The 18,030-nt window shown below is 41.5% G+C and overlaps 1 protein-coding gene across 5 annotated transcripts in view; it reads right to left on the bottom strand.

Annotated features, from left to right (window-relative positions):
• Positions 1-2,888: 2,888 nt before the first annotated feature.
• The window catches only part of ctbp1 (C-terminal binding protein 1), a 32,283-nt gene continuing 17,141 nt past the window's right edge, over positions 2,889-18,030 (bottom strand). For 2 of the 5 annotated variants that reach the window (XM_029442310.1, XM_029442309.1), the window contains exons 2-11: positions 16,728-16,882; positions 11,790-11,934; positions 10,615-10,718; positions 10,224-10,326; positions 9,235-9,359; positions 8,990-9,079; positions 8,198-8,328; positions 7,495-7,622; positions 6,860-6,974; positions 2,889-5,600 (exon numbers count right to left, since the gene is read on the bottom strand). In XM_029442310.1, coding sequence (XP_029298170.1) covers positions 5,405-5,600; positions 6,860-6,974; positions 7,495-7,622; positions 8,198-8,328; positions 8,990-9,079; positions 9,235-9,359; positions 10,224-10,326; positions 10,615-10,718; positions 11,790-11,934; positions 16,728-16,882 — 1,292 coding nt within the window. In that variant the 3' untranslated portion in view covers positions 2,889-5,404. Of the gene's footprint in view, positions 5,601-6,826; positions 6,975-7,494; positions 7,623-8,197; positions 8,329-8,989; positions 9,080-9,234; positions 9,360-10,223; positions 10,327-10,614; positions 10,719-11,789; positions 11,935-15,974; positions 16,080-16,727; positions 16,883-18,030 lie in introns of those variants that run through there. The other 3 variants (XM_029442311.1, XM_029442312.1, XM_029442313.1) reach the window with 3 other exon arrangements.

The following is an 18,030-nucleotide window of genomic DNA, read 5'->3' as shown; positions in this document are numbered from 1 at the left end:
CATAACTGCTTTACCTTAACCTTCCAGTCAGATAGACATTTGTTAAAAACGAAACAAAAAGTAGATAGTATGTTCTTACCAATAACCAATATATATACATACTCATACAAGGCAAAACAGATAAAGGCTGCAGATTCACTTGACAAATGTCCCAACAGATCAAATCTTTGTGAAAAATGCTGCTGCAAAACACATTTATCATTGAGGTCCCTATGTTTCAAAGACATAAATATATAAAATAATACATTGATGGTTAGAAATCAAGGCTTCTTCATCCTGTGTCCAGTTTCCTCCTCTGTGATATGCTCCAGGGGATGGATGCATTTTTGCACATTTAAGGACTGTTTAGTGAAAATATGGTAATTAAAACATCACGATTGAGACTTTTTTCATAGTTAATCACAAGTTCAAACAATCACAAATATGCATGCTTGCAAGCACCTTGTGTGCAAGAGCAACTAAAACCATTTGTAGACACTAAACCAGTGTATTTGATGTTTTAAGCGGAAAGTTGAAGTGATTCAAAATCCACTTTTTCCATCATCCATTCGTTTCTCAAGTTTGCTGTTTGGGAAAGGTCTCTCTTGCACTCTGTCCATGTGCAAGAGTGGTTTCATTTAAAGTCAAACTGTCTTGTCCAACAGCCAAAGTTTTAACAAGGAAAGAATCGTCAGCATCCCACATGAACCCTGTAAAACAGGAGGGTGCTTTAACAGATTAATGTTAAGTGCCTCGCCCAGGGGCAGCTTGATGCTCTTAGCTGAAGAAGCGGAGACCGTTAGTCATTCGACTTAACCTTTCCCCAAATGTTCCTTTGCTTCTAACAAGCCAACGTCTCTTAAATCTTAGTCGATGTTCACAAAGTAAGATGTGACTCTAACCTTTGGATTTAAGTCTGATGGTGGTCAGCATTAACACCTCTGGTCTTGAGGTTTAAGCAGACGCTTAAAAGATTTCTCTCTCCCTTCGCGCAATGCCCGTTGGAGCTCCCCTTACTGGCTGACTAAAACGTGCCCTCTGCCTGTTTTCTTTCTTTGTATTTTGTATTTTTGTTTTTACTGCATCTGGTTCCCATCCTGCTTCCTGAGGTTTAGATTCAAGCATCTTGAGTTTCCAGCTGCCAGAGAGCCTCTTCCAGTGGCTGTAACTTTGAATGGATGAACCAGAGAGCGAGAGAGGAAGTGACAAAGAGAAAAAGAGAGTGTGATGGAGAGATTCGGGAGTATGCAAGGAGCAAAAGAGAGATGGAGAAAGACAAAGAGATAAAGCAGAGGTCTTTCCGTGTCCCGCGTCAGAAGGCAGCATCGGTTCAAGATGAGGTCTCACGTGATTGGCAGCTTGCAGCTAACAACCATTTCTGTTTCTCCAATAGACAAACACAGCAGGAGAATAGACGTGGCCTCTCATACTTTGAACTGTTGAATAGATTCTTGAATATGTATACTGTAGAAAAAGCTTCCTACGTAGATTGGCAGAAACCCTGATTTTTCGTTCGCTCCGTCCAACAATTTCAATTAGATTCATCTTGAAGCTTTTAAATCGTTGACAGAGTGAGTACAGTGCTGGTGACGTTGCTCTTCTGGATCATCCACAAAGCAGCAGAAGTGTATTTTACACATCATATTTCCATTCCATGCCTTTAGTAATTGATATTTCATATTATTAATGCGGTGCTTATCGTCTGATCTCTGATTCAATGACTTCACCTTTGAGCAGTCAATAACTCCATGTAGGCTCGGAACTGTTCGCGAGAAGTGTTGACAACCACCGCACTAATGTGACACAGGTGCACTGTCTCCAGGAACACCCAAAGATGTGTATAGATTTACTGCATAAATAAATGAAACTGGAAAACAGATGCAAGAAGCAGAAGTGGTCGCAGATTCAGTTGTTACATCTGGTTTGCATGTCTTTCTCCTCAGCACGACTGTTTCAGCTGTACTAGTGACATCTGTTGGAATCAACTAGTAACTTTATATTCAGAGTAGACGGATGCAAAATCCAAACTAACTGAGTGAAAGGACGACAGTGTATTGATTTTACTCGTATATAAGAGGAAGTTATGTCAAGATTTTTGAAGCCACATTTGAACAAAGTAGTAGTTTAATACGTGGCAACGGTTTTAAAAGCATTTATCAGGGGGAAGCACAAGAGAGCGTTTTCTATACTTAATATAAATCTGTGCTTTCAGTTGGTGCTGTGTTGATTTACACTGTTGTCTCACAGCTCTAACTATACAATTATGGATTAGCCTGCGGATTATTTTCTAGATTAATCGTTTAATCATTTGGTCTATAAAAAGTAAGAAAATAGTGAAAACTGCCCAAAGTGACGTCTTGTCCCGTCAACGGGCCAAATATATTACATTTACATCAGTACGGGACGAAGTAAAGCGGCAAATTCTTACATTTCAGAAGCAAGAAACGTCCATGTCTTTGGCATTTTTACTTGAAAAGTGTCTGAAACGATCTATTATTGTTTTCTGAACAAGTAGTCAATTATCTAAATAGTTGTCAACGTCCTAATCAGTTAACTGCTTTTACTGCTTTAACTGTAGCTGGAAAATGTGCAAAGAAATAGTGGTTAGTAGTGAGAAGCATCAGGAAAACCAAAACATAAAATGTTTTATCTTTGGAGAAGTGTTTAGCTTTGTCACAGTCGGATTGATATTTGTTTCCTGTAAACCAATTAACCAATTAACCAATTAACCAATGTAAAGCAACATAGTGTGCAGTATTATGAAGATTATTCCACATTGTGTGTCTTTAAAGAACTGACACACGGCTCTCAAACTCTCATGTGTACCTGCAGCAGCTGTGATCAACATGTGCTCACGTTGCTAACAGGAAGCTGTCAGAAACTAAACTTTCTGAAAGAAAACAAGCAAATCAAGGTTCGAGATGAATAAAACATAAACTTCACCTTTCCACATTTTATTTCCTTTTAAAATAATTCATACAAATGCATACAGTCACAAACATATCTTTTTCAGGTTGTCAGTTTTGACCAAAAATAATGATATTTACTGTAGAATATAGAATATGTATACTGTATATTGCTACGCCTACTACTTTACCATAAAGGGGACCAAGGTAGGCAACAGTGGACTGCGTGTTACTACCAGGGATGGAATTTCAAGGAGTACCTCGACACTTTAAAATCTAGTCTGTTGTTTTTAACTTGTGGCACCCGTCGGTTTGAATGAGGAATGCTTACAGTTCACATCGGGATGTATTAGCAAAGAGTTTCTCCCCCCCCACACAAGGACAGGCATCTGGTGAGGAAAGACTAAGAGAATAATTCAAATTATTACAGCATCTTGGGGCTCTTGTCAGAACCTTCTGTTCTAGACAACCCTTTAGATTCTGGCCAGTGAGAACTCACCAATAGGTAGTGAAATGTCCATCCCTGATTGCTACTCTTACTACCTCACCGTGAAGAAGACCAAGGTAGGCAACAGTGAACTGTTTTTACTACTCAGCTGCTGGTAGAAGGGGATCCAAAAAGCACCGTCACTCAGCTGGCCCGCTAACATCTACAACACGTCAACTGGAGCTGTTTCAGATATTTGACCGTTGGCGTAACAACATCAGCGTGTTGTGTTTTTAGACGGCAGTCTTTGTAATGATGCCTTGTGGAGAGTACTAGCCACCCCCCCCCCCCCCCCCCCCCCTCCTCCCAGTGCTGCTTTTTTAGACACAGATACAACCAAGTCACATTGACACAGGCAGGCAGAACACCATATGTACACATAGACACAGAAGCCACAGAGGGCTAAACGGTATACTCAGGACCCATCATGAAATGTTAAAGGGATACTAGACTGGAGAAATCAGTACGTTCTGACATGCTATCATGAAATGCTTTACTTTGTTGCCACAGAGTATTTAAAACGGGTCAATTTGGGAGCGGAACAAAAGAAAAGAGAATTTGGTTTCAAGAACACAAATGTTCCTCATCAGTCAATAACCATGAGCTGTCCTCAACTGGAGTGTGACATCTGTACAAGTGAGTTTAACTTCAAATAAGAAACAAATGGTTTTGGCAGAAAGCAAAGCGGATGTATAACTGATATATAGGATCTGTTGATGCTTCTGTTGGCTGATTTGACGGATCCATAGCATGAAGCAACACACCGATTCACCAATGTTGTGCATCATTTGTAAACCTTGGTGTGCTGAACTGTTCACGCTCCATGACTTGGACCATTAATGTGTGTAAGAGTGGAAGTACTGGATCGTTAGACATGAAGACGACAAAGATAAACACTTTTTATGAGACTGTTTCTCAAACTGTAAGCTGCTACAAACTCTCAGTGCATTGCCTCGTCCACAACCTGTTTTGTCCTTCAAAGTAATTAACCCAACTTCTCTATTTTGCAAACTCAAATGGCGACTAGGGATGAAGTCGTCCCAGCCAGGCATACCATTACACCACCTCCCCGCAGCCTTTCCTCCCGCAACCCCCTCGATTTGGGTCAAACATTTAGTCCCAAGAGCAAAATCACATGCCCCTTAAACATAACAAACAAAAGCAAACATTAGATCAACTTTAACTCGTGTTGTAAAGTCGTTTTTATCTAATGTAGCAGGACACGAAAAGGCAAGCAGGTAGAAAAACAAAAGCACTAAGTGGCATAAAGAGGAATTTTCAAAACTAATTATAAATAACATACCAACTGCGGAAAACTTAATTTCCTGAGATGGTGTGCAAAAAGCTGCCTCTTTTTTCTTTCTTTTTTTTTTGGGGGGGGGGGGGGGTTAATTTGGGGACACAAAACAAAAACAGATATTGTATTCTGAAACCAGTTCGGCTACATCGAGAGATCACATAACCCTTGTTTTCTTTAAGACTGGAATACAACTATCAGTATGTCCTTGCTGTAACTCTAAAAGCTGTACACAGACAGGTTACATTCATTTCATAACCTACTACCTTTGCTTGTACACCAAACGAAGGAAAAGACACAGAAAAAGAGTGAAAGACATGAAACTTTGGACGCACTACAGTCTAAGACAGCAGAATCTTCTGTATTTTTTCTGGCAGAAACGTGACTATACTGTAGTTGTTATGTGAAGATCAACCTGTGGATCTTTACAGTCTTTCTCAGGACTTCTGGTTGGAGCAGAGGACAACTGTCTTGCTCTTGGATTAGAGCATCTCACAGCTATCATCCTCTTCATCATCTTCTTTTTCTTCTTCTTCTTTGGAGTGTGAACTGGCTGCTGGGAAACAATTTGCCAGAGAGTTGTGAATCAATTGTTATTGGGACCTCAACCTGTCCATCTGACACTCTGTGAACCTGTCTGACAACAACTTGTCACACAGGCAAGCGTGCGTGCGTGCGTGCGTGTGTGTGTGTGTGTGTGTGTGTGTGTGGGTGGGTGGGTGTGTGTGTTTGTGGCTACAGTTGATCATTCGGATGCTGCTCTCTGTCGCCCTCTGGTGGCTTGACTGTATTTTGTCCGGGGGACAGGGCATGTGGAGGGTGTGTGACAGCGGGCGGGAGGGTGTGTGTGATGGGCACAGCGCTGGGCACGATGCCTTCAACGGGTGGCGGGAGGCCGCCAGCTGGCAAGCTCACCACTCCTGGGGGATACCTGAAGGTGGAGAGAGAGGGAGAGAGAGAGAGAGGGAGACAGGGAGAGAGAGAGAGAGAGAGGGAGACAGGGAGAGAGAGGGAGACAGAGAGACAGAGAGAGAGAGAGTGGAGACCGGGGAGAGAGAGGGAGACAGGGAGAGAGAGAGAGAGAGAGAGGGAGACAGGGAGAGAGAGGGAGACAGAGAGAACAGAGAGAGAGAGATGGAGACAGAGAGACAGAGAGAGAGAGAGGGAGAGAGAGAGAGAAGGGAGACAGGGGAGAGAGAGAGAGAGAGAGGGAGACAGGGAGAGAGAGGGAGACAGAGAGACAGAGAGAGAGAGAGGGAGACTGGGGAGAGAGAGGGATACAGGGAGAAGAGAGGGAGACAGGGAGACAATGGAGGGAGAGGGACAAAGGGAGGGAGAGAGACGCAAAACTGAGTCATCAAAGTACAACTGAATACAATTATAAATATGTGACCTACATTGCCTCTATAAATATTAGCTGATTTATTTTGAACATTTATAGCTAATAGAATTCATTCATAGAATAATTTTCTTAATAAAAGTCCTCGGTTTTAAAACTTTAAGCTTCCTGTTTGCATCACAGGGTTTCTATTAAAATGTTGTCGTCTCCAAGACAATATAGAAACACTGACATTTAGGACAATAATAATAATTAGCAATAATGATAAGTTTCATTCATTATTATTTTCTCAACCAATTGATAAATGTTTGGATTATTAGATTAGAGACAAAGGGGGCATTTTCAGACTTTCCATTTACTATTATATTAGATATAAGACAAATCCTAACAACTGAGAACATATAATCATCGGATGAAATAGTAATGAATGAAATATAACTAGCTGGAGACTAACAATTAAATTGTCTAGTTATTTCAGTAGTACTGACATTTACATACAATTTCAGGGGTTACAACAAGCAAAGGATCAGCAGTGGTGGATTAACCTTGATCAGCTCTCATACTGGCCCTCTGCTAACAACACTAATCTGATGAATGCATTATTACCCGGATGAGAAACACTACTTTTACGTCTGAGTGGGTATTATAGCAGTAACATATTGTAATTGTAACATGCTCCATCAGTAATTACATTCAGAAAATACAATCTGCTGTCATTAGTACATTTCTAACCGTCACATTCAGTACTATCAAGACATTTGGGAAAAATTGAATCAATTTACCGGGGTTTGGGGGGGAAAAAATCAAACAGCACTGACCACTACATGTTTCTTTATCCTGATGGTTATTACCTATAAGCCCCGTTGAGCTCGGGGTGGACTGTAGCGGGGTCAACTCCTGCCCAGTGGTTGTTCTGGGAGAGGAACTCCTTATTCACACAGTTCTTCAGACTGTCTGGGATACGACCTGAACAATAGAGGAACAGCTCTTTAAGTCACACTGGGGATCTTGTTAGTGTTACTGCAGAGACACAAACGTTAGACAATAGTAAACAGGCCCGTGCTAAAAATACTGAGCCACTGCTGAAACCAGCAGAAGAGAACATGTGAAAGAAAGGAAGAGAGAAAGAAGGAAAGGAAGGAAGAGAGAAAGGAAGGAAATAAAGGAAGAGAGAAAGAAGGAAAGGAAGGAAGAGAGAAAGAAGGAAAGGAAGGAAGAGAGAAAGGAAGGAAGAGAGAAAGAAAGAAGGAAAGGAAGGAAGAGAGAAAGAAGGAAAGGAAGGAAGAGAGAAACAAGGAAAGGAAGACGCCGAGTGTGAAAGGCCTTGAAATCTCCCCGTGCTAAAAGACTAGGAAGGATGGTTTATGCTTGATTGCAGCAAACACCTAAAAATATATTTTTATTGACTTGTGTTTATATCTTCTCCTTTGTGTGCGTGTGCGCGTGTGCGTGTGCGCGTGTGCGTGTGTGTGTGTGTGTGCACTACCTGTGATAGCCCTTCGGATCTCCCTGGCTGCCTCCTCTCTCATCTCCAGCGATGCCTGTTCGCTGTACCAGGCAGCGTGCGGGGTGCAGATCAGATTGGGAGCGTCCTTCAGCGGGCCCTGACTGAAACTGGCACATGTACAAACACAGTGCAGTCAGTTACAGCTACAACCAATGATTTCAATTGATGTCGACTAATTTTAGATTATTTTCCAACGACATAATTAATCGCTTACTCTATAAATGCTCATCACACAATCTTCGAGGTCAAAATATAATGTACAAACCCAAATATTCAATTAAAGATATAAAACAAAAACGCAAACCACTGCATGTTTAACAAATTCTAAATGACTAAGCAATTAATTAAGCAATTAAAATATTTGTTAACCAACTGAATCATTTATTCTTTAGTGATTTTCTCGGCCATTTCGATTCGATTTCGGACACACAAACGATTTGCGTGAGTGTGTGAGTGTGTGTGTGAGTGTGTGTCCACAGTTAACCTTGCAGACTACTGGAACAACTACTCTCTACTGAAAGTACAATTCTAGTGAGTATTGAGTATACTATTGTTATTTATTTAAGTGTTCAGTCCTCTCTAATTCACATTGTTTGAGGTTCCTGGTCGGTTACCTTTATTTATTCGTTCTGCCTCTGCTGATACATTCATCACCAGTAATCTGAACTCAAGTGTGTGTTACCTGAAGGGCTCTGTCTCGTGGACATCCAGAGCAGCTCCACGTATCCTGCCCTCCTTCAGGGCCTGAGCCAGGGCCTTCTCATCCACCAGACCCCCCCTGGCCGTGTTCACCAGGAACGCCCCCTGTCGCATCTTCAACACACAAACACACATTCAGTCTGTGATTAATCTATTAATAGAAAGCTTTACACGCGATTCAAATGAGTTTAAGGACTTTAAGGTAATGTCTCGTCAATATTATATGAATTATTCTCTCTATTAGCTAATTGTCTTTGAAATGGATGGTAAAACAAACGTACACTTAAAAGCTTATAAAGCTCTTGTTTCTACTCTCTAGTGCTGAGAAATCTAATCATAATAATAAATATGTGTTGTTTTATTGATGCACGTTTTCTTTTCACTTGTCCTCTTCCAGCAAGGGCAGCAATACTTAAAGGTATAGCCTGTGTCTTAGGATGAAAAGGCTTTAGGCCGAGCCCTGGAGACGAAGGACAAACGGATATTTCCTGAGTGTATCAGTCATCATATATGCAGTGATCATATATCAGTCATCATATATGCAGTGCACGCAGAAGAAAACATCCTTCATCTGTATGTAGGTAGTGGGCTTCCCTGGGTATCCATATATTATATTATATATTATATTTATGGCCATGGGTGTCATAGTTGATGCAGGGATAAATAAATCATCACGTGTATATGAGCTCAGTCGCGTGTGCGTGTGTGTGTGTGTGTGTGTGTGTGTGTGCGTGTGTGTGTGCGTGTGCGTGTGCGTGCGCTGCTGTCTCTCCACCTGTTTGATGGTGAAGTCGTTGATCAGGTGGTGGTTGTGTTCGTTGAGGCTGCAGTGCAGAGAGACACAGTCGGAGTGGAAGAGCAGGTCCTACTGAAGAAATACAGGAAATGGCAAAAAATAAATCCCAATCTTCTATTTACACTTTCTACATCTGCTCACTACTGCAGGAGCTCCACATGAGTCCTTTTATAATACAGTAGAATCACCTACTGTTGATTTTTAACCAAATGTGTGCGTGCTACCTGTAGTGTGGTGACCCTTTGTAGTCCCAGGGATCTTTCTACACCGTCAGCTAAATAAGGGTCGTAGAAGATCACGTTGAAGCCGAATGCTTTGGCTCGCAGGGCTACAGCCTGGCCCACTCGACCTAGAAACACATGAATACACACGGATGGAGGTGCACACACACATTAATACTCACACCAGGAGCATTTAGACAAATTCCATACACATGAATACACATTCAAATGGAACAAAAAAGTTTTTACATTTTTTTGCGTTGTACAAAATACACAATTCTCTGGCTACACACATCTGCTCATTATTACGGAGAGAGCTTCCAGACTACAGGGAAGAGATTTGCATTCTGCTTCTGGTTAATCCGCTTATATTTTATTGGCATTAACTCCTTGGGAAGCCAATTTAGCTGAGCTAAGGACAAAAATGAAAATGGAAAAGAGGGGGGGGGGGGGGGGGGGGGGGGGACTCCTTTGATTAAAAAGTCTGACCACCCTCTATCAGAGGCGTGCTAGCAGAATTGCCCTGGATGGCAAACTACAAACTGAAATATGTGAACTATTGAATGGATTGCTGTTACAGTTTGTACAGACACTCATGTTCCCCAGAGGATACATCCTAATGACTTTTACTCTAGAGCCACACATGTTTTGGATTTTTGAGTGAAATGTCTCAACCATGAAATAAAAAAAAATGGACATACTGAAGTTAAGTTCAGGAATAAGTCAAAACTGTACTTTCCAGTTACGGTCCACCACTGGTGCTACTTAGCAAAGAGGAGCACGCTAACAGGCTACACTTAGATGCTGAACATTGTTTCTCCTTGTAGGTACGTCAGCATGTCGATGTTACCGTTTAGTTCAAAGCACTGCTGTGTCTTCGTTCAGCCTCACAGAGCTGCTGGTCTGGCTGCGGACTTGTTGCATTGTTTTTACACCAGTATGCTGAGCAGCTCTCACTGCGGAGGCTTTAAATCACAAGTGTTGTTACTCACCGAGCCCTATAAGTCCCAGAGTCTCTCCTCGGATCCTCGCGGCTCCTGACGCCACCTCTCGGATCTGCTCCACGCTCTGAACCCGCGTGCCCTCCCGCAGCGCCTGCCGTGAATAATACTTCATCATTACGTAGAAATGTCACACCGACGGCAAGAACACAACACAATCCAGGTATACTTCACAACGTCTGCACTCAATGACCAAGTCCAAATCCTCTCAGATGTTGTGATCATGATATTATGTCTAAATAATTATTACTCATAACTGAATTGAGGAACAAATCATTTCACTGTATTGTGATAAGTGAATGCACACCGACATTAAGCGTTAGTTCATTTTAATTCAATTAATTTCAGTCTCTTTTTTTATCGGCCACACGAGGACACAAACCTGGTGCAGCCATGTGGTGCGTCGGTACAAGGTGAGGATGTGACACAGCGTGGAGTCCGCCGTCTCCTCCACTGAGGCGGCTGGCATATTACACACAGCTATGCCTGTTGGACCAGAAAGCAGATAAGGATTAGGAATAGCTTTTCGGGGCTATTTGATGAAGTTTTGGTTAAAAGCTATTTTGGTGGAGAAGTGCAGACTTAAGATGTTGTGTCAGCAATTTTCTCTACAAACGCTGCCGGCAACTTTGAAATTGCAAAGCGTCTTGGTGGAAGGAGATAGGGGACGTTAGTAAAGCTCAGCCTGTTGCAGGACACGCATGAGTTTTAATAAAAAGCTTTACTCTCTTCACTTTTTTTATATAAATATGACTGACTTGTTGCAAACATGGCAGTACAGCAGAGTAAAGTACTGAGGTACTTGTACTTTTACTTCAGTATTACCATTTTATGTTACAGTACATTTATATGACATATAAATCTAATAACATGTTGTATTTATTGGATTAAGCTTCATAAAGTAGTTAAATTAGCTTCACATTCAGCAGCTGCAACATTAAAGTGATGAACACATTAATAATTTAAAATCTATATAATATAATATAATATATATTAAAAAAAAAGGGCCATTCTGTATAAAGAGTACTTTTACTTTTGGTATTTTTTGTTTAATTTTATGCAAATACTTGTGTATTTAAAAGAAAAGTAAGACTGTATGCAGGCCTGTCGTGTAATATTGCTACTTTTACTTAAGTAAAATATACGAGTACTTCCTCCGCTGCTGATGAGTAAATAAGAGTGTGTATTTCTTTCCTATAGCTTGTTGTTTATGCCAAATGAAAACAGCTAATTAATGCGATGCAAAAAAGTTGCACAGCAGACATTTTTGCTTGTAATCGAAGGAAATGGTGTAACATCAATCGTTTCCATTTGAGTGTGCCAGTTCTCTATCCCAGCATGCACTGGAACAGATGGCTGTGAGAAGTTGCTATTGTTAGCGCCAGAGTTAAATTTGGCTAAACATTCCATTTACATGAACTATGTTGAAACAAGCATTCTGGTTTGAGCTACCTGAAACTACTTTCCCTGTTTACATGGGAGGTAACCGTGCTGGGGAATAAGAGTGGAGGGGAAAAACAACACATGGCATGTGTAGGTATGTACGAGTGTTCTCACCCAGTTCCCCGGCAGATTTGATATCGATGTTATCGTAGCCGCTGCCGATCCGGACGATGATGCGCAGACCTTTAAACTTCTCCAGGTCTTCTCTCATCAGCGTGATGGTGTGGTACATCAGAGCTCCTACAGCTTCGTTCAGCACCTGAACACACCGGAAAAGTTTGAGTTATTTAAATCATAGATGGCGAGCAATATGTGCTTGCGTGTGCAATATCTAAATCTGTGCTCCCGATTAAGGTCAGCAGAAAGTCTTCACATCTTCTGCTGCAGACTGAAAACCCATCTGTGTCGACTGCACCTCAGCCAATAATACAAAATCATTTGAAAAGGAAAAACAATTTCTGTATGTCGCACTTAAATTGGTTTGGCCTATTTGAAGATAACGTGCTTACAAGATTGCTGTTGTGAGTTTGCCGCCTCATGATTGTTTGCACTTATTGTAAGTGGCTTTGGACAAAAGCGTCAGCTAAATGTAATTTGATGTAATGCCTTACTTAACCTCTGTGCTTACACAACCCGGGCTGAGACAGACACAAGTGTGTAGAACATCAGAATAGTGCTTTGAGCACAATAACTGTTAATATGGAAACAATGTAAAGGTCGAGTCATTAGCATGTGTTTGTGTAGGTGTGAGCACGAGTTAAATGACTTGAGTCAGCGTCCAGAGTTCACCGCGTTCACACTGTTTCCATAAACTCGGTATCTCGGTTGAGGCTTTTCTTTTTTTCTTTCTTCCAGGATATGCTTTTTATATCATTCTCATATCCTGTTTTCTAACGTCCCTGCCAGCGTGGAGGCCCTGCTTTTCCTGAATATTACCATGGAAACTAAGCTTTCTTAACCCCAGGAATGCAGATAAGGTGTCTCTGCATTGAACAAAACTGCCTACAATCAGCAGGAATCTTATTCACATGGGATCCTCAACAGCTACTAATCAGGATGACGGCTCATTGTTTTAATTGAAAAATGAAATATTATGACTGATAGAATAGGAATATAAGGCTGTGCATGAAAACCGGTTTATTCACCTATTAATTGGTTCCCAGTTGACTTACATTGGCAGCCCTCCTCTTCATGTGTGTGTGAGAGAGGATGAAAATGACATGCGGTTCAATTACAATAAAGAAGCCCTTTTAATTATACAATGAGGTGGCTACTTACTCGAGAGCCAGAGAGAGAGAGAGAGATAGTGAGCGAGGGAGAGGCATCTGTTTCTCCCACGCTGTGGGTTACTGAGAGAGTGTGCCTGGCAGACACCCAGAGCGAGACGTAGCCCTGCCAGACATACAAACCCATTTACAATCCGTAGTGGCTGTGGCAGGATCCGAGGCTGACCCACATTTTAAGTTAGCTCTCTTTAATTTTCTTTCCTCCTTTTTCTTATACTTCTCTTGTTCTTAGTTTGTGTTTTCTCTCTTTAGATGTTTTTAATGTGATTTGCCTCCATGCACATTGTCTTAATGTGGCAACTTCAGACAAACAGGAGCGTTTGCGCCTTATTGCAAGATAGTTCCTCCTTAGTTATTTAAATATATTAATGCAGTCAGAAACTCCTGACGTGAACAGTTTGTCTGGTTGTTCATAATGACGGTCTGATAGATAAAACATGAATGCAGCCTAAACGGTCGTTTTTCTCTACATCGGACAAGATGGTTTAATACAGCGTACAAGGGGAAAGAAGAGACTGCAGCACACTGATGGATTTGCAGCCTTTAATTGTGCAAACAGACTAATGTTTGGTTGGTTGGTGGTTAAATATACTCGAACGTAACATCTGTGGCATCAAAGATTTCTGAAGGGATGTTTTGAAGCCTTAACTCAAATTTTCAGTCGGGTTCCAAATCTAAATTTGGTGGAGGTTGCATTAATCTGCTATTGGTAGAGCCAACACAACTGTGTGCTCTATGCTGACTTCTAAACCAAGGCAAACATGTCCCAAAATGTACCCAGCGCTGGAGATGTACTAACCTTCGGATGTATTAATATTTACTTGATGCATTTCTAATAGAAAACTGCACATGATTGAAATACATCATCATTTCTATTTTTATCGAACCACATGTCATTAGAGCGACGGCTTCAACATTCAGCTCTAGTGCTGTTTTTCTTTTGGTATCAGCTTTGGGTTTTGGAAGTGGTGCTCTTTCTATTTCTATTCAGCTGTGATGAGCACGGCTCTGCTCATGTTACAAACCCACTTTTAACACTTTTTATTTCATGCGAACTGCTGTCGCTGCTCTTTAAAAGAAGAAGAAGAAGAAGAAGAAGAAGAAGAGTTTCACCTTCTCGAAGAAGAAGAAGAGTTTCACCTTCTCGAAGAAGAAGAGTTTCACCTTCTCGAAGAAGAAGAGTTTCACCTTCTCGAAGAAGAAGAAGAGTTTCACCTTCTCGAAGAAGAAGAAGAGTTTCACCTTCTCGAAGAAGAAGAGTTTCACCTTCTCGAAGAAGAAGAGTTTCACCTTCTCGAAGAAGAAGAAGAGTTTCACCTTCTCGAAGAAGAAGAAGAGTTTCACCTTCTCGAAGAAGAAGAGTTTCACCTTCTCGAAGAAGAAGAAGAGTTTCACCTCGAAGAAGAAGAATAGTTTCACCTTCTCGAAGAAGAAGAAGAAGAGTTTCACCTTCTCGAAGAAGAAGAAGAGTTTCACCTTCTCGAAGAAGAAGAAGAAGAAGAAGAAGAAGAGTTTCACCTTCTCGAAGAAGAAGAAGAAGAAGAAGAAGAAGAGTTTCACCTTCTCGAAGAAGAAGAAGAAGAAGAGTTTCACCTTCTCGAAGAAGAAGAGTTTCACCTTCTCGAAGAAGAAGAAGAGTTTCACCTTCTCGAAGAAGAGTTTCACCTTCTCGAAGAAGAGTTTCACCTTCTCGAAGAAGAGCTTCACCTTCTCGAAGAAGAAGAAGAAGAGTTTCACCTTCTCGAAGAAGAGTTTCACCTTCTCGAAGAAGAAGAAGAAGAGTTTCACCTTCTCGAAGAAGAAGAGTTTCACCTTCTCGAAGAAGAAGAAGAAGAAGAGTTTCACCTTCTCGAAGAAGAAGAAGAGTTTCACCTTCTCGAAGAAGAAGAGTTTCACCTTCTCGAAGAAGAAGAAGAAGAGTTTCACCTACTCGAAGAAGAATAGTTTCACTTTCTCGAAGAAGAAGAAGAGTTTCACCTTCTCGAAGAAGAAGAAGAGTTTCACCTTCTCGAAGAAGAAGAGTTTCACCTTCTCGAAGAAGAAGAAGAGTTTCACCTCGAAGAAGAAGAATAGTTTCACCTTCTCGAAGAAGAAGAAGAAGAGTTTCACCTTCTCGAAGAAGAAGAAGAGTTTCACCTTCTCGAAGAAGAAGAAGAAGAAGAAGAAGAAGAAGAGTTTCACCTTCTCGAAGAAGAAGAAGAAGAGTTTCACCTTCTCGAAGAAGAAGAAGAGTTTCACCTTCTCGAAGAAGAAGAGTTTCACCTTCTCGAAGAAGAGTTTCACCTTCTCGAAGAAGAGTTTCACCTTCTCGAAGAAGAGCTTCACCTTCTCGAAGAAGAAGAGTTTCACCTTCTCGAAGAAGAGTTTCACCTTCTCGAAGAAGAAGAAGAAGAGTTTCACCTTCTCGAAGAAGAAGAAGAAGAGTTTCACCTTCTAGAAGAAGAAGAACAGTTTCACCTTCTCGAAGAAGAAGAAGAGTTTCACCTTCTCGAAGAAGAAGAGTTTCACCTTCTCGAAGAAGAAGAAGAAGAGTTTCACCTACTCGAAGAAGAATAGTTTCACTTTCTCGAAGAAGAAGAAGAGTTTCACCTTCTCGAAGAAGAAGAAGAGTTTCACCTTCTCGAAGAAGAGTTTCACCTTCTCGAAGAAGAGTTTCACCTTCTCGAAGAAGAAGAAGAAGAAGAAGAGTTTCACCTTTTCGAAGAAGAACAGTTTCACCTTCTTGAAGAAGAGTTTCACCTTCTAGAAGAAGAAGAACAGTTTCACCTTCTCGAAGAAGAAGAAGAACAGTTTTCACCTTCTCGAAGAAGAAGAGTTTCACCTTCTCGAAGAAGAAGAAGAAGAGTTTCACCTACTCGAAGAAGAAGAGTTTCACTTTCTTGAAGAAGAAGAAGAGTTTCACCTTCTCGAAGAAGAAGAAGAAGAGTTTCACCTACTCGAAGAAGAAGAGTTTCACTTTCTTGAAGAAGAAGAAGAGTTTCACCTTCTCGAAGAAGAAGAAGAAGAGTTTCACCTTCTCGTGGATCTCCTGTGTGGACTGAGCGTCACAGAAGGCAACGGTTGCTACGTCTTTCAGGATGGGCATCTCCACCGTGCAGTTTCACCTTCTCGAAGAAGAAGAAGAGTTTCACCTCCTTGAAGAAGAAGAAGAAGAGTTTCACCTTCTCAAAGAAGAAGAAGAGTTTCACCTTCTCGAAGAAGAGTTTCACCTTCTCGAAGAAGAAGAAGAGTTTCACCTTCTTGACGAAGAAGAGTTTCACCTTCTCGAACAAGAAGAATAAGAAGAGTTTCACCTTCTCGAAGAAGAAGAGTTTCACCTTCTTGAAGAAGAAGAAGAGTTTCACCTTCTCGAAGAAGAAGAGTTTCACCTTCTCGAAGAAGAAGAGTTTCACCTTCTCGAAGAAGAAGAAGAAGAGTTTCACCTTCTCGAAGAAGAAGAAGAGTTTCACCTTCTCGAAGAAGAAGAGTTTCACCTTCTAGAAGAAGAAGAGTTTCACCTTCTAGAAGAAGAAGAAGAGTTTCACCTTCTCGAAGAAGAAGAGTTTCACCTTCTCGAAGAAGAAGAGTTTCACCTTCTCGAAGAAGAAGAGTTTCACCTTCTCGAAGAAGAAGAGTTTCACCTTCTCGAAGAGAAGAAGAAGAGTTTCACCTTCTCGAAGAAGAAGAAGAAGAAGAGTTTCACCTTCTCGAAGAAGAAGAAGAAGAAGAAGAAGAAGAATAGTTTCACCTTCTCGAAGAAGAAGAAGAAGAAGAAGAAGAGTTTCACCTTCTCGTGGATCTCCTGTGTGGACTGAGCGTCACAGAAGGCAACGGTTGCTACGTCTTTCAGGATGGGCATCTCCACCGTGCAGTCTCGCCCATCCAGCAGCGCCACCAGGGGGCGCGGGTGCATGGGCCCGTTCATAATGGGGGGCCTGATGCCTACAAGCAAAAGAAAGAGAAAGAGAAAGTGTCAGATGGGTGAAGCTGAAGTGGCAACGGAAAAGAAGAAGGGTAACATGGACAGAAAAGAATCCTCATTGTCAGAGACTGTTGTGATTAAACACCTGCACAACTGCAATCTCCCTCAGAAATGAGTATTGGGAAGAAAAGTCATTTATTATTAAACCTTAAGGCGTATATTCATTTGCTGGGTTATATCTTCCCGCAATTGTTGTTGTCGCTTATAAAATCTAAAACTGAGAATTTGATGTTGCTCCTGGCTACAGATTATGTCCTGCTTCATCTGCATCCCATAATGTTTCTGCTCCAAACTGATGCAGTTGTTATGATTCTGTGAACCCCTGAGAGGGACTCTAGGGAGCCACTGACTTGAAAGAAACATGTCAGTCTTGACCAGAAACAAGCTTTAGATCATGTCTTAGTTGTCTCCTCCTGAAAATGATAGAAGTCAGTCGCCATGTGGGTAAGGAGGTGCAGTAATACGAGAGAGTAAGATCTGTGTCTTGAGAGAAATCTGTCAATAACTGAGTCTCTGCAGGATGTTTTATTAAATCATCTCTTCAGATGAAACCGTTACCCTGAGAGTGCTGCCAGCCCGTACAGGACGATAAGTGCCATTGAACAAGGCAGATGCGCCTGACGACCCCACTAGTGGGCCGCTGTTCAGCTTTAAAAAGAGCAGTGGGCGATGCAGTTGCATTCATTAGTTTTCCTCCCACTGCAATCTGCCTGCATCTCTTGGCTCGTCTCTCCTTTCAGGTAACTGAAGGGTTACTCAGATCACGGACTGAGAACGAAGACATTTGAAAGACAGATGCAGATTCAGGGGAAAATCCAAGGCAGTGTATGTAAGTGGGTCTGCTTGACATGCAAAGTCCTGACAGCCCTCTAAAACCCTATAGATGAAATAAGTGCAGAGTTATGCCTGTTATTGCTGATGCTGGCTGTACCCATCACTCATTCCTGACTTCTCTCCATCTGAGACGTGCAGGCTGACATCTCATATGAGCAAACCACCTCTGTCATTTCGCTCTGAATATTTCCCCTAAAACTTTTTTTTTTTGCAATATGAATACACAACTGGTATTGTCTCCGTTTCAGACTGTTTTCCATGAGCTAACATCACG

The sequence above is a fragment of the Cottoperca gobio genome, chromosome 10, assembly GCF_900634415.1.
Source record: "Cottoperca gobio chromosome 10, fCotGob3.1, whole genome shotgun sequence".
Taxonomy (NCBI): domain Eukaryota; kingdom Metazoa; phylum Chordata; class Actinopteri; order Perciformes; family Bovichtidae; genus Cottoperca; species Cottoperca gobio.
Note: the sequence above shows the minus strand (reverse complement) of the source record. Positions and strands in the feature narration are given on the sequence as shown.